This window comes from Cornus florida, unplaced genomic scaffold (genome assembly GCF_030987335.1).
Source record: "Cornus florida cultivar Cherokee Brave unplaced genomic scaffold, ASM3098733v1 CherokeeBrave_3.0.0_Hap2_Chr10, whole genome shotgun sequence".
Classification (NCBI taxonomy): Eukaryota; Viridiplantae; Streptophyta; class Magnoliopsida; order Cornales; family Cornaceae; genus Cornus; species Cornus florida.
In genome coordinates this window covers 92,576,692-92,602,515 of record NW_026775580.1, presented here as the reverse complement: position 1 = coordinate 92,602,515, position 25,824 = coordinate 92,576,692, and the positions used below count along the sequence as shown (strand labels likewise).

Here is a 25,824-nt window from a genome sequence, read left to right as displayed (position 1 = left end):
TTTAAGTTCGAATTGTAAACCCGAGTTCAAAAAAAAAAAAGAAAAAAAAAAAAAGAGATGAACTTGGGTTTAATAGCTAGGGTTGAATATAGAGTTAAGTTTAAGATCGGATTGAATGTAAGGTTAGGATTGGACTCGATTGAACATTTTATATATTGAGTTGCTCCAGTTCGCTTGAGTTGCAGCCTAATTTAAATCTACCGGGTCTAACAATTTTCGAGAAAAAAATGGGGAAGGGGCGGCGCAGATTAGGCTAAGTTATTATACTTACAACTCGCTCGAGTTCCACAGTTATAGGGAAAAAAAAGGAGAAAGGAAGGGCGGCGTTTGTAAGTCACAAGGCGCGTTGGAGTTTTGTATGCCTCCCACCCCAACCAAAAAAGGAAAAGAAAAACCTACACCCTTCCCATCTCTCTCACCCAAAAACTTGCAACAAAAGCTCTATACCCATTTTCTCTCACACCCGAAAGCCCTAGATGCAACAATGGCATTAAGCTACTCCCTCTCACACCGAAAAACCCTAGATGCAACAATGGCATTAAGCTACTCCCTCTCACACCGAAAAACCCTAGATGCAACAATGGCATTAAGAGCTCTCAACACAATCTACTCGAAGCTCCTCTCTCGAATGGCTGTTTGTTCCCTCCGCACATTCGCTCCCATCAACTCCAATTCCGAATCAGATATTCCAACTAATAATTCGGATTCGGACTTACGTTCAAAACAACTTCCTCATGCCGAAGGTAAGAAAAACAGAGCATTCAATCGATTTATGAAAGACGGGTCAACGTTCCCCCGCAAGGTGTTGAACGACGACGAGAAATATGCGAGGATGGACATGCCGGTGACCCGGAAGCAAGGGCTGAAACTGCTGGTTGCAGACAACTCTCTGAATGCCTTGGAAGAGGTGGATGATGATCCTCTGTCCGTGGAGGAGTACCGAATGAGTTACTTCGGCAACATCGATCTTCCTCAGAGCCTCTACAAGATGGGAAATATCGTAACGGAGCTCAAGGACATTGCGTTTAGCTTGAAAGTAAGTATTACTTTAGTAGAATCGGATATTTAAGTTGTGCTTGTAACTAATAGGTTTTTTTATTTTTTATTTTTATAAAAGAATTTGCTTTATCAATTTGGGACTACAATTGATGGGATTTCAAATACCGGGTAGATTGGAGAAGAAAAATTTAATCCTTTGAACTAATTTTTCTTTAATTAATTCCAAAGCACCAAATCCATGCAAACCCACACCGTCTATCAGGAAACAAATGTCTAAGATCTTCTTACTCTCTAGTTTATATTTATCTCTAGACTCTTGAGTGCTTTCCGTATGTCTAATGTCTTCCTACCCTGTAGTTTTTCTTTTATTTCTATATTCCATTCCATATCACATCTTCCAACTGCACTCAAGTTTAAACACTAAACTATTATATCACGCTCAATGAATTTGCGCCTACTCTTATTTATATTATAAAATTGGTTCTAGAATTATTAAAAAACATATTTTAAAGATATTTACGAGCAATCAGACAAATTTCTAGTTTAGAACATTTTGAGAAGTTAAAGTTCATTTTTTTTATATACTCATTTTACAATTTTATATCTATATATAATAATATTTTCACTTCGAATCCCATCTTACATCCAAACTAAAAACTGAATTTCTTTCTTTCTTTCGAATCCAATTGTTCCAAACATACAAATGGAATTTCATTTTAATTCCTATCTAATCCCAATTCCAACTCCTTTTTCATATTCAAATCCCAAAAGGAACTTTTTTTGGATAAGTAAGGTTTTATAAAAGGCCCTCAAAAGGGGAGCGATCCCAAAGAAGACAACGGCGGACCCACAATCGGCTCTATAGCTTTAAGCTATCCACAAAATTCAAAAGACTATCCATTGAATTACAATCCCGCCCATATACGCAAAAAAATAAAGAAGTAAGAATATTGTATTTAATAGCCCAAATGGGAGACTCCTCTCCTTTAAAGAATCTCCTATTTTTTTCGCACCACAGACCTTACCAAATACAAAGGGGAGTGGCCCTCCAAGCATCTCTGACTCGACTTTCCACTCTCCATCCTTTCTAAGTCTTTAACAAGTCGACCGTGGATTTTGGGAACACCCATGGAAGACCAAACGCAACCCAAAACATAGCCCAAACATCCCTAGCTACTGAGCAATGAATAAGGAGATGGTTGACAAATTCCCCCATCTTCTTGCACATGTAACACATGTCAACCACAATATGACTTCTTTCTCTAAGGTTATCAATAGTAAGGCTACTTCCCAAAGTGACAGTCCACGAGAATAATGCCACCTTCAGAGGAGCTTTTGTCCTCCAAATGGCTTTCCAAGGAAACATAGGGCCAGGGCGCTCCAACATGCATTTGTAGAAAGAATTGACCTCGAACACTCCTCTCGGGGTACCCACCCACAACATCTCGTCCATTCCCACCCTAACCACCACCTGTTTATAGATGAATGCTAGGAAGTCTGTAACCTCCAAAAGTTCCCAATCGTGAAACTGTCTGCGGAACTACACATCCCAAGTCACCTTCCCATTATCGAGTCGATAATAGTTAGCGACCACCGCATCTCTAGCCATAGCAATCCGATAAATGCGAGAGAATCTACTGGCTAAATCCGAATCCCCACACCATTTGTTTTCCCAAAACTTGACATTACTTCCGCTTCTAACTTTGAACCGAATACGTTTGGAGAATTCATCCCAACCTCTACGGATAAGTTTCCAAGAGCCCATACCTGCTAGGGTTCTAGGCTCCTAGCCTCCCTAGAAATCCACCCTTCATCGCCCTCCCCGTAATGACAAGCTATAACACGCCTCCAAAGCTTGAACCTTTCTCTCCCGAACCTCCACAACCACTTGCCCAACAATGCCTTATTAAACACATCTAGCCTTCGAATCCCCAAACCCCCTTTATTAATTGGAGAACACACCCTCTCCCAGTTAACCAAGTGGTACTTGAACTCACCTCCTACACCCCCCACAGAAACTTCCTTTGAATATTATCAAGTCTTCGAACAACTGTCTTAGGCATCGGAAATAGCGACATATAGTAGGTCTGAAGATTTGAAGTGTGCTTTTCATAAGTGTAACCCTCCCCTCTTTGGACAAGTATTGCTTTTTCCAACTTGCAAGCCTCTTCCCAAACCGCTCAACAATCGGATCCCACACAGAAACTCTCCTTGATGAGGCTCCCAAAGGGAGTCCCAAGTAGGAGATCGGAAAAGAGCCAACCCCACACCCCAGAGTATGCCAAGGCATGAATATCATCCACCTCTCCAACTGGTACAATCTCGCTTTTCACAGTGTTAATCTTCAACCCTGAAACAACTTGGAAGCAGGCCAGTACGCACCGTAAATACCTTAACTGAAGGTGGATAGCATCACAAAAGACAATGGTGTCATTCACAAAAAGCAGGTGGGAGATGACCAACTGATTTGGAGCTTTACCCACCGAGAATCCATGAATGAACCCAAGATCACCCGCCCTCCCCATCAGATGGCTAAAGGCCTCCATGACGATAATAAATAAGAATGGGGAAAGAGGGTCCCCCTGCCTCAATCCAAGGGAACTAGCAAAAAAACCAGCTGGGGATCCATTCACTAAAACAGAGAATCGAGCAGTCGAAATACAGAAAAAAATCCACGACCTCCACTTTTGCCCAAAGCCCATTCTCTCCCTCAGGTACATCAAAAAATTCCAGCAAATATGATCATAAGCCTTTTTGATATCCAGCTTGCAAACAACCCCCGGAATACCACTTCTCTCCCTAGCCTCAATGCATTCACTAGCAATCAAAATTGAATCCAGAATTTGACGCCCTCCACCAAATGCATTCTGGGAGTTTGAAATCACCCCTTTGAGAACTCTCCACAACTGAAGACTTTTGCAATAATTTTATACACCACCCCAACAACACTAACTCCTTCGCCTCACATGCTCCACCCTCTTTGGGAATAAGAGTGATGAAGGAAGTGTTGAGGCTCTTCTCAAAAAAACCATGCAGAAAAAAAGAATCCAATGCCCCCATCACCTCAGCCTTCACCACCTCCTAATTCTGATGAAAGAAAGCTAAAGTAAACCCCTCCGGCCCTGGAGCTTTATCCCCATCACAGCTTCTTAGAGCCGCCAACTCCTCATCTTCCCCAAACGGCATTTCAAGCCCGTTTCTATCGCCTTCCGAGATTGTTGCAAACTCAAGCTCATTTGAAAAGTTGTTCATTTGAACTAGACTTGGTTTATAGCGTGCCCCTGTAAAGAGGTGATGATATGCTGTGTTTACATTTTTCTGAAGGAAAGAGGCATTGAAGGTTACAATGACAGAGAGGGCTCTTTCTGTAGTGAGGTCCTATGTTCATATAGAGTAAATTAAATAGAGGAGTCCTCTCCTTCTGAAAGCTTCTAAGGACTAATCCATGTGAGGGAGCCTTTAGTTTCTGGGAGACATTGATTCGCAAAAGATGGAATTTTGCCAGCGGTGGGATTCATGGGCGTAATAGGAAACTATGATTTGTAGTCTCTGCCTATTTTTACATGTCAATTACCTTACTTCTGTTTTTGCTTCATGTTCTTTTTAAATATTGGAGATTATAGCAGAATAGGTGGTTTATTTTTGCAGTATTTCAATTAAGCTCAACATTTCTGGAAGGGGAATTGTAGCATCAGGCTAGATTGTTTGTCAGGAACCTTTTATTATGACCCCCATAGTAATTATTCAATTAATTTGTCAGTTCCATTGAACAAGATTATGTGCCATGTAGACCACTTTCTTGTGTATTTCTGGTATTCTCCATCCCTTAGAATGAATACTGTTGTTATAGGTGGAATATGAAGCATCCGGAGTGAGCTTTTGGTAGAAATAGCTAGGGGCACTTCCATACAGGATCTTCATGCAAGGTTAACAAATTACTTCAGAAACCCCCCCCCCCCCTCCTTTTCTTCTCTCTCTCTCTCTCTCTCTCGTGTTTTCAAAAACAAACTCATGAGATGGTGGATAACAATTAGGAAGTGCGAAAAATCGAGAGCCCACTTAGTGACACTGACAGTGCTCCCTTGGCTGTTTTTCTTTGGTAGAACACTTCCATTGATTTTAAAAGTGACATTTATATTGGGACGGAGGGAGTATTATTTATAAGTAACATATCATAAAATAGCGCTTGAAAAGGGAGCATAACCCAAATAGAAAGCTCACAGCCAAAACAATATGCTATATCCTCAAAATATCCCTAAAATTATCATATCTTCTACAAATTTACAATTTCAACCGTTTACCATAACAACTAACAAAAATAAGAATATAGAAAGAATAGAGAATTTGAGTGCCCAAGTAGGAGTCTCCTTCCCATCAAGAGATCTCCTATTACTCTCTCTACCAAATACCTGACCACGAGCAAAGAGGAGCAATTTTCCAAGCATCTCGAACTTGCTTCTATTGTACTTTCTCTTCAAGCTGTAAGCATGCTGTTTGTAGAATGAGGCATGACCAAAGAGACACCAAAGCAGGCAAGAATAAAGCCCTATCTGTCCCTAGTCACTGGGCAATGCAAGAGTAGATTGTTCACCGACTTCTCATCCATCTTACACATACAACACCAATTGACGATCAGCTACGCTGACTCTGCCTTCTCCTGAGGTTTATCAATGGTCAGAATCCTCTCTAAGGTTGTCCGCCCTAAGACCATGGTTGTTAAAATCGCGTTTCTAACTCGTATAATCGCACGATTTTACGATCCAACATGCCCAAATCGATCCGAATCGCCTAAAAATCGTTGCTTGTGTAGAATCGCTGGGAGTGTGGGTAGAATCGTGGGATCGTACGATTCTATACGATCCCAGTGATTCTAAATTACTCCATGTTTGTGGTCTTGTTTTGGGTTTAAGAGTTGTCAGAATAAGAAGAAGCCCTAGATCGATTAGCATAGTGCCACAATTCCTTCTCTTTCGCGGTCGACAAAGCAGCTCCGACGAAGAGATAAGATGCCTGAGGAAAAAAAAAAAAGGAAAAAAAGAGTCGCTGGGGTTTCGGTGAAGAAGAAGAAGAAGCGGAGGAGGAGGAGGAGAGAGAGAGAACAAGAGATTAAGAGGGCTTACCTGAGAAACACGAGAGGGGCTGCCGGCTGCCACTGATATTTGGGAAATTGCAACAGGGGAACAGGGAAATTTGCTCTCTCATCTGTTGCTATGGTTTTATCCAACCAGATTGGTCTTGTGCCTTGTTCTTTTCTTTTTTCTTTGTTCTATTGTATAGTTGGGGCTGACGGGCTTTGCAAACTTCAGGTTTTTGAAGCCCAATGTAATATTTGCATTTATATAAATTTTGTCTTACCTCCCCAAAAAAAAAAACAAAGGGAAATAGAAAATTTAAAATTTAAAAATTAAAAGATCTGTTTGAATATTTTTTTATGAACATACTCCTTAGACATTTGTTTAAGGATAGTTTTTGTTTAGAAAGTTACTTTGAGTTGTATTTTTATTAGTTTGGTATAATCTTACTATTCACAATCCGATTCTACGATTCCAATTCTGCGGAGCCCAAAACGATTGTACGTAGAATCCCGATTCTAACAACCTTGCCTAAGACAGCTACCTCTAAAGGGGTTTTTGTGTGCCCAAATAGCCTTACAAGAAAAAATGCAGCCCTTCCACATTCACTAATCACTTATAAAAGGGAGGACCTCAAATTCATCCTTCTCCTCCTCACCGATCTACAAATTATACAACAGCCCCAATAGCTCAACAAAGTCCTCAACCTTCCAATCTTGAGATGGTCTTATGAATTGTATATATCAAATCAGCCTCCTGTTTTAAGGCGATAACAATCGGTTATGGTAGGAAGTCTGTGTGCTGCAATCCGAAACAGTCTCTGAAAAACCACGAGTAATAATCTCTCTCCACACCAGTTAACCTTGCGGGGTAGCTCAGCTAGTCAGGCTTTGGGTTTTGCTCCCCAATGGTCACTAGTTCGAGACTCCGCAAGGCCATTGGAGGCTTGCGGCTTGTCCGATCGTTAACTTTAGGGCCTCATGGGATTAGTCGAGGTGCGCGCAAGCTGGCCCGGACACCCACGATTACCTTATTTATTGGTCTTTCTGTTTTACTTATCAAAAAAAAAAAATAATCTCTCTCCACACCAGTCATCTACCCAAAACCATATACTCCTCCCATTATTCACTCGAAACCTAACATGTGTTGAGAATTCATCCAACCCTTCCTGATAACTTCCTCACCCACCCCTGCCAGCGCACGCACCTCCAAGGAGCACCAACCACCCCTCCCTTTCCTGAATTATAACTAATGACCCTCCTCCATAACACTTGATCACGCATCTCCAAAGCAACTTCCCCAACAAGGTTTTGTTGAACAAGTCCAACCTTTGAATCCCGAGACCATGTACTTGAATGGGCCTCCTCCCAATTAAAAAGTTGATACTTGAACTTGTCCTCCTTACTGCCCCGCAAGAAGTTCCTTTGGAATCTCTCCATCTTCTGAACAACGATGCTGGAGTTTAAAAGAGGGAGAGAAACTAGGTTCGAAGACTCAAAAGGGTATTCTTCAAGAGTAGAAGTCGCCCCCCTTTGATACATATTGCTTTTTCCACCTTGTAAGTTTCCTCTTGAACCGATCTAACTAGTGGATCCCACGAAGCCACCCTTGTCAGTGGATCTACCAATGGTAAACCCAAATACGTTGACCAGAATGTCCCACTGCACGCCCTAGAATATCAGCTAGAAAGTCTCATTTCCCCCACCTTCGCACCGACGCACTTTTCCCTATATTGACCTTTAGGCCAGACACAACCACAAAGCACACCAAAGCACTTGAAGATACCTGAATTGAGCCTCATCTGCCTCACAGATACAACAATTTCATCAATAAACAAAACATGGGATTATCTCCACCTGCAAAGACGTATCCCTGCCCACTCTAAAACCTCTAATATTGCCCAGATCCACTGCTCTCCTCGTCAGCTTACTGAATGCCTCCCTCACATTAATAAACAACAAAGGGGACAAGGGGAACCCCCTACCTCAACCCTCTAGAGCTACCAAAGAACCCAAATGGGGCCCCATTCACCAAAATTGAAAACCTCACTATAGAGATGCAAAAATAAATCCACCTCCTCCATCTCTCCTTGAAACCCATCCTCTTTAGCATACAAAGCAGGAAAGTCCTACATCTTTAGACTTCTCTACATCACGCTTACACATCACACGGGCACGTTGCTCCTCAGCATGGAGCCACATGCTGGCAATTAGAGCAGAATCCAATATTTGCCTCCCTCTAACAAAATCATTTCGGGTCTCCCAATTACATCATTCACCGCTTTATTTAACCTCAAGGGTAGGACTTTAGCTATTAGTTTGTAAACACTACCAATTGAACTAATTGGTCTAATGTCCATGATGTCATTCGCCCCCCTTCTTTGGGATAAGTGTTAGAAAATTGGCGTTTATGCATTTCTCATACCGGTCATCCCACCTGGAAAGAGTGGACCACCCCCATTAACTCTTTCCTCACCACCTTCCAGTGCCTTATCTTTGTCACAACTCTTCAAGGTACAAACCATCGCCTTTTCCGTGAATGGTCTTTGTATCTCCTCTCTATCCTCTGCTGAGATCACATCAAACTCCAAACCATCCAGCAGTGGTTGTTGCTTGATGCTCTCCATATGCAAGTACTGTTCAAATGACATAATCTCCGTACTAACATCATCCTCCTTGCTCCACATAAGAACATTCACTAGGATTTCTCCAATATGGGTACTCCCTCGGATTGGGCTTGTCCCTTGTTTCCCTTCATTGGGCTTCTTTTGCTCCACTTAGTTGGGCTTGTACTGCCCAATATGTAATTATTTCATCATACATTTCAGTTGTTTAACCATGCGGGAAAAAAAAACCTATGAAATATTTCGTGTTTCAATCCCCTTCCTTGAGCCACAAATGTCACAATCCACCCAAAACCTGTGTAGATATTGTTACTTTTCACACTGTCCTCCGATGCTCAAAATGCGCTTACATGGTTAAGGGCGTCCACACATATAAGCATCAACAACTTCTGCTCCCACGACAATGTGGGAAGTTACAATCACTCCCTCTTAGGACCTAGCGTCATTGTTGGCCAACCTGTGCGCTTATGCACGCTCTCCCATTTTCGGCTGGGGATGGGCTCTGATACCATTTGTCATGACCTAATTAAAACCCATGTAGATATTGTCCGCTTTGCACACTCTCCTCTTGGTGCTCATGATTTTGCTCAAAACGCATCTACATGGTTAGGGGGTATCCACACATATAAATGCCAGGAACTTCTCCCCTCCAGCGATGTGGGAGAGTGTGCAAAATAGCCAATATCTACACTGGTTTTGGGCGGGTCCTTACAAAAAATCCTTGGACTTTTGCCGCCACGAAATCTCTTATAATATAGCAATCTTCCTGAGCACTATGGTTGCATTCCTCTCCCCTGCACCTCACTAACTTGTCTAAACCCCCGCTCCCTCTGTACGATCAAACACAACAATTGCTATCAATATTCTGTCCTTCCTCCAATTAGGGTTCCCAAACACCTCCTTATTCCTTTCTTAACATGCACATTTAAAAAATCTTATATTTACGAATGGTCACTAGCCTAGGTGCTATAAGCTCTCCTTCCCAAACCAGAATGGGGAAAGCTGAGTGTTCAAGTCTCAGTAGAGGCATAATATATATAGTGGGTGTGTGTGTTTGCTTGAACTTTTGAGAAAAAAGAACATCCTCTTTTAAAAGGTGAACTTTGCTAACAAGGAAAAAGCTCTATCTACCTTCTACTTCATACCTTTCTTACCAATGCTTCACTATCTCCTTGAAGCCTTCGCCTGAGGCCACATGTTTTCAAATCTGAATGTGTTTTTTTATTTATTTATTTATTTTTTCTGCCACAATCCACCACAGTCCCGCAACAAAGGGATGTGACCTGAGACTGGTCTAGCCAATGCCACCTAAATAGCGTCAGAATCATCTTCTCCCACTCCCTCGAAATAAAATCTTGTGTGCTATAAATTCTTACATTAAATGTCCTTGTCGAGTAGGACTTCATTCCTCCAGAACGTGGTAATAGCACAAAACCCAGAAAGCACAAAGCACGAGAAAGCGCCATGCTACAATAAATTGTATATCTTTAGATGAGATTGTGGACTTTTTGGGTTCTTTGGCTCCGTAGGGTTTTTGTTTGGTTCCTTGTTTATCTCTTGGGATGCGTTCTCCGTTTGAATGCTTTCTAATACATTTTATTTATTAAAAAAGAAAAATACAACTAGAATAAATAGTATAGACAAATCTGCTAAAGAAACTAATCGCTTTTCTTGGTCGTCTTTGTAGTCTAGATTATGTATACTTTTATTTTTAATTAGTATTCCATACTATTAGGGCCATTTCTAACACGAACACGAGACATTGTGTTAAATGGGTCATTTCTAACACGAACACAACATATTTATCCGACACGTTTAATTACACAGGTTAGTTATAAATGGATTTGCAAGTCAAACACGAACATGACACATTTAGTTACCATGTCAATTCGGGTCATAGTTGTTGAAGGTTCAATGTGCACTATGGTGCCAAAGGTCTTTTGGATCCTAAACACAAGGTGCAACATATGTGCATGGCTGATCAAAGGAAGGTGCGTATTTGATCATCATATATATTAGTTACTTCTTCCATCCCAAAATTCTTGTCCATTTTTCTATTTTGGATTGTCCCAAAATACATTTCCCATTCCAAAAATGGTTGTACTATTTTTTATAACATTCCCAAACTATCCTTCTGACATTGATTTAATTAAAGGAGTGCACTAATTACGGAGTACTATTTTGTCTTTTAACAATGATAAATTTGGAAATTCACTATTATCAATGCAATAAGAAAGTATTAAAAACCCACTACCATAAAAAGTTGGATTCCCTACACACCCTAAGAATTTTGGGACACATTATAAGTTTATAAAGTTTAATTAAACTATTCAACACATACTTGTCAATATTAAAATAAGAAATAACCAGTGGCCTAGCGGTATCGGCTTCTTACTTTTCAAAGGGAGGTCAGGGGTTCAAGTCTCAGAACAGACAAGTGTGTGTGAGTTCCAATTAGGGGGAAAAAAAAAAAGAAAGAAATATTTTCAACTTATCAATTCAAGAAAGGGTTAATTTCACTGACACCCTCTCAGGTTTGGCCAAACATCACCTTCAAACATCTTTCGAAAATAACTATCACTTATATTGGAAACTTTTGCTCCGTTTTTCACTCACGCCCCAATCGTTAATTGCACAGTTATGACACAATGTAAAATGACTTAAATATCCTTTGACTTTATCAAAACAACTCTTTAGCCTAAAAAATGATAAAAGACAAAAATATCCCTAAAACTATATATACATACATATATATACATACCCATTTTGTTTAAACACACACACACACACATATATATCTATAGATACCCATTTTGTTTAAACCCATAATAGGTTTATACTATATATATATATATATATATATATACATACATAATTAGTTTTAGATATGGACATACACATAATTAATTTTAAAACACCCTCTTTCTTTCTTTATTTATTTTATTATTATTATTATTTTTTCAATAATGGGTTCATACTATATACAGTCCTCACATCTTTAGTTTCCTATTATAATGTATAAATTATTTTGGAACTCCTATTAAATCTGTAACTTATTTTTAATTGTATTGAATTGAATTTGTATTTAATTATTTTTAACTGTTATTGTAACACCCCCAAATCAAATTACACAAAAATTGACAATATATATGTCATACAGTTAGCTATATATATATTGATTATATATAATTAGTTGTTGTATTAGTGAAAGAAATGTTAATGGAGTTTGAGGATCAAGAGGAAGAGGAGCAAGATGAGGAGATTGAGTTGCCACCGAGTTAGGTAACTCGTCTTGACCCTAGATGGAGCTAACACGCTGCCATATGAAGCGGCACCCAGGAAACTAGGTCCCAGGGTGGCTGAAAATCCACGTCGTCGGACTTGGTGGCCACACCGTGTACGGTTGCGGCAGAGAGTTCATGCCGGCCGGCCTGGAAGGCACCTTGGCAAATACGTTGCAAAAGAGCTCCACCCGCTGTGAACGGTGATGGTTGGTGGTACAGATCCTCCACGCCAAAGCTCTACCCAATTCAAAATTTCCAAGCCCATCCAAGGCGTCAAGACCATCGACTCCACCAGCAATCTTTGGTTCGGCGTCCCTCCCACCAAACCACCACCGTCCACGGGACCGTGAATATCCACCACCACCCATCACTGCTAACCGTCACCAATTTGTTAGTTTGTTAAAAAAATCAACGCTGCAATTTACAGCCGTTCTCCGTTGATGGCACAGAGATGTCGTCACCTACAATATATATTTGCGATTATAATATATATATATATATATATATATATATATATATATATATATTTTAAACTAGGTCTATTTCTATTTATATAACTGAAGGTATAATGTATATTTTGGAATAAATAGGATTAAAAAATAAGGGGGTATAGTTGTCTTTTTTATATTATTAACGGTGATTTTAACGGAAAAATAGAAATAGACCTAAGTGATAGTTATTTTTGAAAGATGTTTGAGAGTGATATTTGGCCAAACCTAAGGGGTTGTTTGTGAAATTAACCCTTCAATAAATTAGTTAAATCAACATACATATATCTTTTCTATTTGCATATGAATTCAATAAATGTATATTTTTTTGATAAGTAAGATTGTATTAAAGCGCCCAAAAGGGGATGCATCCCACAAAACAAACACAAGACCAAATGGGGCCTCTAAATACTCAAAGAGCCCAAAATATCAACAATTTCCTCTATAGAATTACAATTTCTCCCTAGAACCTAACAAAAAAGAGTCCTAATAATAGAGAACTTAAAGAGTCCCTATAGGAGTCTCCTTTCGTTCAAAAGATCTCCTATTCCTTTCTAGCCATAAGCACCACCAGATGCATAGATGCATAAGGGTGCAACCCTCCAATAATCCCGAGCTCATTTAATAGAGAACAAAAAAGAGTGCTAATAATAGAGAACTTAAGAGTCCCTATAGGAGTCTTCTTTCCTTCAAAAGATCTTCTATTCCTTTTTAGCCATAAGCACTACCAGACGCATAAGGGCGCAACCCTCCAATAATCCTGAGCTTGGCCCCCACTATACACCCTCTCCAAGCCTCCACCAAAGCATTAGGGAACTTTGGCATGACCTAAAGAACCTTAAAAGTAAACCCCAACAATCCAGAGCCAAAGGGCAATGCAGGAGCAGATGATCCACCGTTTCCTCATCTCTTTTGCACATGCACAACACCAATTGATGATGAATTCAATAAAATCAATGTGTAATAAGAACAATTTGAGCTATGTGCCCAAAAAATAAAAAATTCTTTAAAAATGGGATTTTGATATATCAACTAAGAGAGGATTAGGTTAATTAATGCTCATAAATAATTTCATATGCATATGTATTAACCAAATTAAATGTGATTATGAATCTGAAATAATTATAATTTTCATTATGCACTACTTTAAACATATATTATCGTAAGTATTCATAATTAAGCACTAAATGCAACTATAAAGTTATGGATTTTGTCAAATATTTCATAATGTTGAAAAATATGATCATGATATGATATCAAACATTCTTTTTTTTTTTTTTTGATAAGTAAAAAATATATTAGAAAAACGTTCAAAAGGGGAACGCGTCCCTAATTCGCAAAAACGAAAAAACAGAAGTCAAACCTATGGACCAATAGAGTCCAAGAGAATAAAAAAATCATCAATCGAGGAGCAAGCGCTGCCTCTTACATAACAGAAAAGAAAGCGAAGAATATGAGACTTTAGGTTTGCTAAAGACGATTCCTTTCCTTTAAAATTTCTGTTATTTCTCTCCCTCCAAATGCACCACCAAACACAGTGTGGGGCGACCCTCCAAAAATCATGAGCATGACGAGTAGCAGGGTATCTTCTCCAAGCATTCATTAATTGAAAAGAATGCTTAGGCATTACCCATTGAACTCCAAAAATACTGAATATGAGATTCCAACAATCAGACGCAACAGGACAATGCATAAGAAAATAGTCCACGGAAAATAGTCCACGGACTCACCATCAGTTTTACAGAGACAGCACCAGTTAACAATGGTGTTACCTCTCTTGTGCAGATTATCCAATGTTAGAATTTTTCCCCAGGTAGCAGTCCAAACAAAGAAGGCGACTCTAAGAGGAGCTTTAGAGCGCCAAATACACTTCCATGGGAAATTATGTCCAATAAATTTAGACAAACACAAAAACATGGATCGAACTCCGTATCTACCATGAAGAGAGGGGGTTCACAAAATGTCATCACAACCTCTGCCAACATCCTTTTGTCTATACAATAGGTTCAAAAAGACGCATACTTCTGCTATCTCCCAATCCTGAAAAGAATGCCTAAAACGCACATCCCACATAACTCCATTGTTATCAAGATGATAACAGTCAATTACGTAAGCATGCTTATTCTCGGTTATACAAAAGAGACGAGGAAAGGAAAGTGACAACAACTAATCACCACACCATAAGTCTTCCTAAAATCTAACATTCGTACCATTACGAACCTTGAACTGAATATGGGTGGAAAACACATCCCAACCTTTCCAAATGAACTTCCAAACGCCAACGCCTCCATTGATAGATACAAGACGAGAGGACCAACCTCCACTCTCCTCCCCAAAACGACACGAGATAACTCTTCTCCATTGTTGATGACGCTCTTTATCGAACCTCCATAACCACTTCCCCAATAAGGCTCTATTAAAAGAGACCAACTTCCGAATGCCTAAACCGCCAAACTTCAAAGGTTTGCAAACTTGCTCCCAATTAACAAGATGATACTTAAACTCCTCTCCTTTTCCACCCCAAAGAAAATCTCTCTGAATTTTTCGATCCGTTCAGCAGCAGAGCACGGGATTTGAAACAAGGATAAAAAATATGTGGGAAGGGACAAGAGGGTGCTCTTAATAAGAGTGACCTTCCTCCCTTTCGAAAGATATTGTTTTTTCCATCCCGTCAATCTTTTTTCACACGTGTTAATTATCGGATCCCAGGTCCCCACTCTTCTAGAGGATACTCTCAAAGGTAATCCCAGATAAGGGAGTGGAAAAGCACCCACTCCACACCCAAGAACTGCAGCTAAGGTGGAAATATCAAAAACATCCCCCACTGGGACAAGCACACTCGTTCCAACATTAATCTTAAGATCAGACAGCGCTTGGAAGCATGTAAGAATGCACCTCAAATACCTGAGTTGGGAAACATCAGCATCACAAAAAACCAAGGTATCATCTGCAAACAACTAATGGGATATCTCAATCTGATTAGCAACATCTCTACCAACTGTGAATCCCCCTATGTAACCCAGATCCTCTGCTTTTTTCATTAATCTGCTCAATCCCTCCATAACAATAAGTAATAGAAAAGACGACAAAGGATCTCCTTGTCTCAAACCACGCGAACTCGAGAAAAAAACAGCAGGAAAGCCGTTCACAAGCACAGAGAACATAACGGACGAGATGCAATATTCAATCCATTTTATCCATCGATCCCCGAACCCCATTCTTCGAAGCAAGTAAAGAAGAAATTTCCAAGTCACGTGATCATAAACTTTCTCGATATCAAGTTTGCATTAGACACCAGGAACTTCACTCTTCAACCTAGAGTCAACACATTCTCCTGCGATAATAACGAAATCTAAAATCTGCACCAACAAAAGCATTTTGTGACTCTGAAATAATTCCATCCAAAACATTTCGCATTCTAAGAACAAGGACCTCGGCAATAAGCTTATACATACATCCCACTAGACTGATTGGCCGGAAGACCTTAATGTCAGAGGCGTCGCCCTTCTTAGGAATAAGAGCAATGAAAGATGCATTCAATGATTTTTCAAATGTGCCATGAGAATGAAAATCCTGAAACGTGCCCATTACCATAGTTATTAAAGGCATTGGAGCCTAGGCGCGAGGTGCACGGCGAGGTGCACGCCCGAGTGATGTGAGGCGCACAAGTAAAAATTTAAAACAATAATTCTTAGCAAAAAGAACACAATTAAACAATAAACATCCAGTAATAAAAATACTAAATATATCACAATTAAACCAATAAAGCAACCAGCAAAATAGCCCAATTAAAACTATAAAGCTCCATTAAGAAAAACTGCAAATAGAAGGTATTTAGTTTCAGTTTTGAGTGATAAAACCAAACAATCTTAAACAATCTCAAAGGAAGAAGAAAAAAACAGAACAGAAAAAGAAAAAGGAAAAAAAAAAAAAAGCAGGAATGGTAAATTTATTTTATTCTTTTATTGCACAAGAAGACAAAGTTCATTGCAATAAACTACTCCCCTTTCTTTCTTTCTCTTTTTGGTCTTTCTTTATTTGTTCCACTCTCTCACGTTTCTATGTTGTATCCATTTTTATTTGATCATTGCATTTCTTTTCTTTATATTATTCTTTTATTGCACAAGAAGACAAATTTACAGCACATGGAAAAAGCTGAACAGCACATGGAAAAGTGAACAACACATGGAAAAAGCTGAATAACACATGGATAAGTAATCAGGCGCGTCCCAGGCGCTCCTAAATAAAAGCATCAAGCGCGTCCCAGGCGCGCGCCTAATGAAGGTCGCTGCGCCTAGGCTATTATGAGTGCGCCTGTAGGTGCCTAGTGCCTAGGCGCGTGCCTAGGCGTGCCTTTAATAACACTGTCCATTACCTCATTGCGCACCACCTCTCAACTCTCCTTAAGAAACCGCATAGTGAATCCGTCTGGCCCTAGAGCTTTATCACCATTACAATTGGATAACACCTTAAGAACTTCCTCTTCAGAGAACGGAACGTCAAGCCTATCACTATCCAGCATAGAAATAGCATCGAAATGCAAACCGTCAAATTTGGGTCTCCATCCCAAAGTCTCGGTATAGAGCTGCTGATAAAAAGAAACAATTCCCCCATGCACCTCATCTTCTTTCCACAATTCTGAACCATTCACATGAATGTGCCCAATGTTATTGTATCTTCTATGAGCGTTAGTAAGCCTGTGAAAGAATTTAGTATTGCGGTCGCCTTCTTTGAGCCACAGAGCTCGAGATTTATGACGCCACGAAATCTCCTCCATAGTAGCAATCTCAGCAAAAGTCGCCAGACAAGATGCTCTTCTAGAGCGCAGAGACTCTGAGCCTTGCCCTAGCTCATCAAGACGATCAAGTTCAGCAATATAAGCCAGGACTCTATTTTTCTTCCATTCAAGATTCCCAAACACCTCTTTGTTCCACTTCTTAAGCTCATATTTGAGAATCTGAAACTTCTTAGCAAGCACATAACTGGTAGAGCCTGTAAACGTTGCTTCCCCCCACCAGGACTGGACCTTCCCTTGGAAGTCCTCAGCTCTCAACCACATATTTTCGAAGCGAAATGGTGTGCGTCTAGATGTCATACCTCCACAATCAAGGACTAAGGGCTCGTGATCAGACGTGACTCTAACCAAAGCTGCCTGAGTGACATCCGGGAACTTCTCCTCCCAATCTCCAAAATTTAGGAATCTATCTAGCCTTGATAGAGTAACTGGGTCTTTGCCGCTTGACCAAGTGAAAGTTGCCCCTTCCAATGGCAAATCAATAAGAAGTTGACCATCAATAAAGTCAGAGAACTGGGTCATCTCCAGAGACCACCTCCCCCCTGTGGATCTCTCAAATGGAGATCGAACAGAATTGAGGTCCCCGCCTAAGCACCAAGGCAACGAGTTCTTGCCAAAAAACAGGTCTTTCACAATCAATAACGGGTCTATAAACTCCAGAAAAGACCCAACTGAAAGTATCATCTTCCATCTGAAACACTCATGACGAAGAAAATAGCCCTTTCCAGAAATTCGTTCCGGACATCCATTTGCGATCCCACATAATAAGAATGCCGCCCGATGTGCTGGAGGCGTTCAATGCTTCCCAATCCAAGAACCTACTTCCCCAAAGGCTTCTAACCACATCATCAGTAATAGAAGCCAACTTGGTTTCTTGCAAATATATAACATGGGCATTCCACTTCCTCACAGTGACTTTAACCACCCTTCTTTTGTCCGGATCATTTAATCCACGGACGTTCCATGTAATAATTCGTATCTTCATTGAGAACCAAAAAAAATCAATGCCCTTCCTCCCTGCTTCCCACTCCTGGTCCTTCCCCTTTCTTTATTCACTCCATCCTTCCCTTCGTAATTGACATTGGAAATAAGGTTCTTAACCTCCTGATCTCCTTTCCGATGTGCATGTTTCCTATTTTTATCAACTTTTGTGCTTTTAAAGGTCTCTGTATGGTTATTTCCTGCCACAATAACATGAAGAATGGATTGTGTTCGGTCATCATCACCTTCCGAGGAGACACCCAAAGCTTCACTGACCTCGCCAATATTATCAAACACCTAGTCCATACCCAAATCGTTTGTCGTCTCTAGGCAATCAGGGTGCACAGTTGCTAAGGGTTCCATAATGTCCACGTTAGATTGATCAATATCCCAGGCAAGAGGACAGATCTGTTGAGAAGAAAACTGATCTTCAAACTCCTCCCCTTTGCTTTCAACACTGTTCTGATACAAGTTTAATTGCAGATTCAGCTCTGTTCCATGGTCATCCGTAAAATTTGTCATCAAATCATGGGTGTAATTCGTCCCAGTCACGGAGGGTAAACCATTTAAGCCTTTTAGAGCAACAAAGAGCTTAAGTTCGTTAAGTAAAGTCATGGCTAAATCATCTGTCAGCTTGAAATGAAGGTCCCGTCCTACACATACTATGACCCCGTTGGAACAACTAACACTTCCGGACGTGATCATTGAAGACAATGACTCTTTAGCCCGTGGAACAATGGCCTCAGAAAAACCCCTCTTATGATCCAAACAATACTCCACACCACCGCCACCATTTCCCATCACCTCACAAGTAGGGGTAGAAAATGAGCTCTTAGAATGAGAAACAGAGGTCAAACCTGGAAAAGGAGAAGGAGAAGGAGAAGGAGAGCATGCTACCCATTTATGTTTTTCAGTACGAGTCCATCGAGTGCCTTGGCGACTAGCTGAAGCAACCGGCAGTCTCCACTTTTCTTTCTCAGTCCGACGCTGAAATGAAGAAGAGGAGAGAGTTTGGTTTTGGATTTGAGCTTGAACCTGGGCTTGTCTTTTAGATGGATCTGGTTCGTTGAGAAAGGAAACAGAAAGTGAGTTGGGTCCTCTAAATACCCGTCTTTTAGTGTGGGCTGTCTTAGGCCCAAAGTCAGGCTTGAACTTGAGCCCATTCCTCCCAGACCCAAAACTTAACACTTTAGCTTGCCCTGAACCCCTCCAACCTAAATCAACCTTAGGCCAATTTGTGCGGCCCTACCCAACCTCTTCACCAACCCTTGTAGATAAGGATAGGGACGAATCTGGAAGTGAGCCTCTACGAGCGCCACGTGTAATTTTATTCTTGTCAGCTGCAACGCGCTTAACCGGCGCGTCTCGGCTACTTGATTCCTCGCACAAATTTTTTGAAGTTCTCTATCTTTCAGCCATTGTTGGACCTGTTGCACCGCTTCTTTCCCTTTGTTAAGAAGCGAATTCCATCCTTCCTCAGTCATAAGATGAGACCCGTCACTGCATTCAAGACTCTCTGTCGAGGGAACCAACTCCGGCGCGACTTCTTCCCAGATCGCCACCTTGTAACTGAAGGTGTCATCATTAATAAACACGAATTGCGGACAGGTCGATCCTATTCTCACTGTAATCCGAACGCTTTCGGCGTCCCTTGTTTCATCTGCAACAACTCCCATAAATCCGCCGCACAATTCCCCTACTTCAACAAATAAAGCATGACACCATAGGTGAAGGGGCAGTCCAAACATCCGGATCTGTTTGAGACCTTTGTCTCTAAGGACGCCGCAACAACCAACCCTAAAAGACCACACATCGATCCACAAGGTTGCAGATCCGCATTGACGCCGGCCTTCCTTCAACACACGTTGAGCTTTTGCCTGAGAAGGAAACCTGAATAGGAGCAACGAATCGGATAAGGGAGTAACCCCCACTCCACAGGACGTATTCCATGCTCACACCGCCCCTTCCTCCACCCGATCACATCCCCCAACTTCCTTGTCAAAACGACCGACCAAGCAAGGTGAGAGAACTGATTTCCTCCCTCCGACGGGCTCCTCGTCGATGTACAAAGACGGCCCTCGATGTGGAACTGCTGACTTCACATCCCTTCTCAGTGAAATTCTTGGAATCCTTGCAATTTCTAAAAAAGATTTCATCGCAAACCGAAACTGAAAAACAAAATCACGATCGCCTTGAAATCGCCCCTAGTGGGGTGAAATCGCCCATAGTGACATTCTAATTTAGTAGTCATTTGATAAAAGAAAAATGATATGAATAAATTATTGAAAAATAGAGAACAAATTTCACTTACCTTAAAATATTCTGTTCATCTCTATCAGGTGTCCCAACGGCAGGGGGAATCAAGAGAGGTAAGTGGAATTTACCCAAAAATTGAAAGACACTTTTTTTTTTGGCCTGGGACATACTAAAAAGTGCATGCCAGTGAGCCTGACTAAAGGGGCTTGGCCTTTACTAGGTCAAGGCTCTCTAGCTGAGCCTCGACAAGCCTGGGACTTTTTTAGAGCCTAGGTGTGCCCTTAACAACTATGGTATGGGATGACACTATTGCAATCCAAGCACGATTAGTCAAACGTAAACACATTTATTTCATGTCGTATCAGTTATTGTCACTCCTACCTAGTATTTTTATTTCGGGTTGGATCAGTAATAGCAGGTTCATTCTTGTTTGAGGTGGTGGTCTATGTTTTCAAAATTTTAAAACCTAGACCGAATGCTTGCATTTATGATTGGATCATTAATAGCGGCACATGTCGCGTGACATCTCTCCCATTGCCATCCCCTATATGCCATGTTGCAACCGAGCTGCCTCCCACCCCTTTTTGGTTGTTAAGAAGACCCTCTCCTTTTGTTCGCCTCTTCTTTTTACGTGCTTCAGGCGCTTGCAAAGACCCTTGTCCCCAACCTCTCTTGTCCCTTTTACCTCTACTTCTCATATTTCAATTTCCGGCATACTTCCGATGCACACTTGGCTTCGTCCTTCTCTCACCACCAATCCTTCTCTTGAGTTAACAACTTCTCATGTTGATCTCTGAGCGATGCTACTGTCAGAGTCAATTCTGACATGGTTCTTCCAACACAGCCACCTGATAAAACACCTTCCCGTCCCCCGCCATCACAAAAGCGGGTTTCTCCTCTCTGTCCAGGCCTAAAATTTTATTCTTTTCATGTTTACCTTTTCATTTGCTTTTACGCCCTTAAAATCACCACACTGATCCCCAATTGCAACGAATTGTGGATGGCACCATAGATGGAGCTGCACACCATACAATAGAATTCGCCATTCCTTGCTCTTCCTCATAATGCCAGAGAATCCCACTCTGTATTTAAAAAAGCATCTCCCCACTATGGTTTTCCCTTTTTTAAAACCTTATTTGCCTCATTGCGAGAATGTAGCTTGAATAGAAGTATTGGGTCCCCGGCAATGAAGTCACACACCCCAGTCATCACCATTCAAGACTTCATAGCCCACTCTTCTGTCTTCTCGAGGCTTGCGACTTCTGTGTAGAAAAAACCAAAAAGGCACAGTTATTAAGTCTCTTTCCTTCTCTCGGCACTCCCACATCCACTTTGATGTGCCCTCCATTTGACGACAATAGCCCGAAAGTGAGAATGCGCGGTAGTCTTACTACCTCCAAAAACCTTCTCCTCTTCATACAGACTTGTCACAAACATTAGATCACGCTAAAGACAGGTCGACGCTTATCCTTGCCCTCTCTATCGCGCAAAGAATATAATGCAACTCTCTATTGCTGAAGATATCTTGAAATGCTGATGCTCAGTCTTTATAAGTAACATTACATCATCTATCAACGGAATTTTGTTTCATTACTTCTAATCCATGCCTTGGACTTGGAGTACTAATGCCCAGTTGCAAAGGTCAAATTGCAGTCTTTTATTTCTATCGTTCCAGAACATCAATTCCATGCTTGTCATTGCTAGTTTTAAAAAATGAAGACAAAAGCCCGTAATGAGAGCATGTTGTTCACAGCATGAAATGTTTCGAATATCTAATTCAATCTGAATTTTTACATTGTGTTTAGCTATAACTTCCCTCTTCTAGGGAATTTTATTATTATCATAGTTAGTAAATTACGCTAAGGAAAAAGAGAAGAAGAAGGATTTGGGAATGTATGAGTATAATTCGACTTTTTTTTTATTTTTTATTTTTTTTTATTTTTTATTTTTAATACATTGCAAAATTCGGCCAAATAAACGGAAAAGAAAAATACGAATACGGATACATACATGTATAACACGTATGAGCTGAAAATTCGGGACAAAAAATTAAGCTATACACATCTTATATATTTTCTTCTATATCATATACTTGTAAAGACAATAAAAGAAAATGTTACAATTAATAAAATAAATCCCATTTTATGCAAATTTACACCGTATGCCTCAACTTCCATCGTAGAATCTGGTATTAGCTTCGTGCATAAAGTTGAGTAAGTTGGTAATTTGTATGATTGAGTCATACAACGTAAATTCTAGGACTCAAATACAGATACACTCTTCACGAAATCAATAAAAGATCGAGTCTGAACCACATTGAATTGAATATCATTCGAAATAATATGCTTAGCAATTTTTTTATTTACCTCACTCCTATTTATTTTCTTAATTATTTCTGGCATGGTGTATTTGATGTGAACCCTTTGAAGATGAGGGGGGAAATTTAACAAGTCTACATTGTTCAACATCAGTTGAAGTAATGTAGTCTCAACTTTTTTTTTTTGTTCAGACCACCGGTTGCTAATAGTAATGTAGTGCTTGAGAAAAATATAGAATTAAAATTGAAATGTAAATAAAAATAATTGGGTTATCAGGAAACATAAAATAGATAAATAAATAAATGAATTAAAGGGCTAAACATATAAAATCGTTTCATTTGGGTTAATAGTGAAAACCGTATCTTTCAAACTTCAATTTCAAGCGGGAGCATTTCCCAAAGCATCGTACGTACACGTCTAATTCGTGAATTTACTTCCAGGATTGTCATTTCTATTTTTGTACCTGATTCTTAAAAACAATCAAGAAAGATTCTGGCTTCATGTGATTAAAATGTTTATCTTTTCGTTGTTATTTGTTACTATATTTTTGCCTTTAATGCTGTTTTTATATTTTGCCTCCTTAGGAATCCTTCATCGAATGGTGCGTGCCATTTACATCAAGGAAGGAAATTTTCCAAACATTGACAATTTTATTGCAAGTTCTGTATCTTTTATCAACGAAGGAAATTTTAAAAGCATCCACAATTGCATCCCCAATTTAGTCGTAAGTTCAATATATACATAACTTTAATTTTTAATTTTTAATTTTATTTTTTATCTAATTCAGATTTTTTTTAACAATTATATTGTTTGATCTTTAAACAACATGTTTTTTGTGGACCCCAACAACTTTTTTTCGAACAGAAGCACAACATTATATTAGAAAATTATGGGTTGTTCAAAAAGGGCAACACTGATTGGCATGTGGCTGGGGTTTCCAAGACCAGATATATCTCGATAAATGACTTCATGTGGTTGGTACTCTGGATTCCTAAAAAGTACAAAAAAAGGATTTATAATTACCTGTTTAAGCAGCAAATTTATGTTTTGGAGAGTTCTCCAATGACACTATTAAAATACTCAGTACTCTGTTCTTGGAGAGCACCATTCGATGGACAGTACAAGTTAAATGTTTCTGTGTTTTTTAAGAAAAATCTTGGTGGGACCAAGGAAGCTTGTTGTGGAGAAGTATTAAGAGATTGTAGGGGAAGGATTTTGGAAATTTTCTATAAGCCATTTCCTGATGCAACATCTAGAGATGAAGTATTATTACTTGGAGTGCTTCATGGGATAGATGAAATTCTTAAAAGGAGATTGGAAGCAAAGGATATATTATTGGAGGTTAACCATAAAAAAATTGTCAAGGTGCTAAATCGTGAGAACGATATACCAATTGAATGTCTTGGACTTTATCAGTAAGTTTTTTGTATAAAGTTCGAGTTTATTCTTAAAATTTATATTCAAGTTTCCAATTATATTGATATAAAACTATTGTGATGCAGCAAAATTTTTGGTTCGTTAGAATTTGATAAATATGAAATATCATTTCAATATTCTCAAGGAAACACGGTAGCTAATAGAGTTGCGTATATAGCTTCGCATCTGACCGTGGGACAGAGTTTTCCCATAGGCGATAGAGGTTTTGAAACAGAAGTCAGGCATGATCGATTGAATATTCCACGATATGAGATCATCCCGAAAGAATCGTCTGATGAGGAATTTGAAGTCTGGTACTTTTACTTTTCTTATAGTATTTTAAATTCCTGAAATGAGAAAGTAATTACTGTGATCTTGTGTTGCTCACCCGGCATTAAAAACAAAAATAAATAATAAGGGGAAATTTAAATTTCTCTATTTCATCAGTATTAAAGTAATCCTAGTAAGTTTGTGTTTTCTATATATTCTAGACTCCATCATGACAATCACACTTATTTCTGCTCCTATAAGCCTATTTTTACTAATACAATTTTCTTTACCTTTATTCTAGTAAATTACTCCGTATAAAGTTATCTAGGAGAAAAGAATTGTTAGCTGAATATATTTTCTGCAGATTGTTATCTGGTTCATTATGCTAGCAGCGAGTAGCTTATGAGCTGATCACAATAACAATGCCCTTTCACTGATTGTTCTACTCCAGTTTGTGCCCGCACTATATTTGATTTTCCTATTAAGTTCACTACTTATTAAAGCAACTGGTGTCGTCACAAAACCAGTTTTTAGCAAGGGATGCATATAATCTGATATTGTACATGTTTGCTTACTATGTAACTTTAAATTAAATCAATTTATGTTATTTATTTGTCACTTTATGCTTTTAACCAATTTAGTTTAAAACTTCTACCAGTGTTATGCCATTTGTGCTCATTTTTATCACTTTAATATTCCTTTTCTCAATTTTTTTTTTCCCTCTCTCTCAAGAGTTGCGTAATTGTGTTGGAATTGATGATTCAATTTTGTTCTTCCAGGTTTTAGGGGCACCATGGTATTTGCTGTCAGTGGACTGGTATGTATCGTGCTGGAAATCATATTGCAAAAAAGATTTTAGCCCTACAAAATGCCTTCTTAATTATTTGGAAAACTGGAATGTGACGCTCTTGACCATGACGAGGATTGCAAGAATTGGGCCAATAGTACAAACGTTTTTAAGAGTTGGATCCTGACAATCATGATCACTTTCAAGTATGTAATATTTTAAAAATGCAGTGACAAAAAGTGGTCTCCTCAAAGTTTCTTGAAAAGTCGGTTGGGTTTCCAAAACTTTAGGAATGTTTTCTCCAATTTTTATTACTGGTATCCACAAACAACGAGGTTGTCTTTATTTCATTATTAGCAATTAGCATCAGTTCTGTATCCATTTTGAAAGTAATAATTCTCGTTCCATAAAACTTAAATGTGGAACGTCCCAATGTAAATTTATCATATTAGGTGCATCCAGCATGAATAATCGGCTAATTATTTGTTTGTATCTTATCATCATCGAATGAAATGATTATATATGTTTGGATGTC

The 25,824-nt window shown here is 39.5% G+C and overlaps 1 protein-coding gene across 4 annotated transcripts; it reads left to right on the top strand.

The window, feature by feature from the left end:
* On the top strand, positions 1-25,824 carry LOC132280233 (uncharacterized). 4 transcript variants are annotated; one of them, XM_059782413.1, is made up of 3 exons: positions 1-1,036; positions 23,401-23,540; positions 25,282-25,824. In XM_059782413.1, exons 1-2 carry the CDS (start codon positions 359-361, stop codon positions 23,536-23,538), a joined length of 816 nt encoding a protein of 271 aa, XP_059638396.1. In that variant the 5' UTR covers positions 1-358; the 3' UTR covers positions 23,539-23,540; positions 25,282-25,824. The 4 variants fall into 4 exon arrangements, with proteins under 4 accessions (XP_059638396.1, XP_059638394.1, XP_059638397.1 ...); XM_059782414.1 differs by lacking the exons at positions 1-1,036; positions 23,401-23,540 and adding exons at positions 23,554-24,231; positions 24,319-24,546; XM_059782412.1 differs by lacking the exons at positions 1-1,036; positions 23,401-23,540 and adding exons at positions 23,562-24,231; positions 24,319-24,541.

Bases quoted from the DNA above. Each gene is read 5' to 3' on its own strand.
- LOC132280233 (XM_059782411.1), top strand. From the start codon at position 359: ATGCCTCCCACCCCAACCAAAAAAGGAAAAGAAAAACCTACACCCTTC. The intron at 1,037-25,281 runs GTAAGTATTACT...TTGTTCTTCCAG, and splicing joins ACATTGCGTTTAGCTTGAAA to GTTTTAGGGGCACCATGGTA.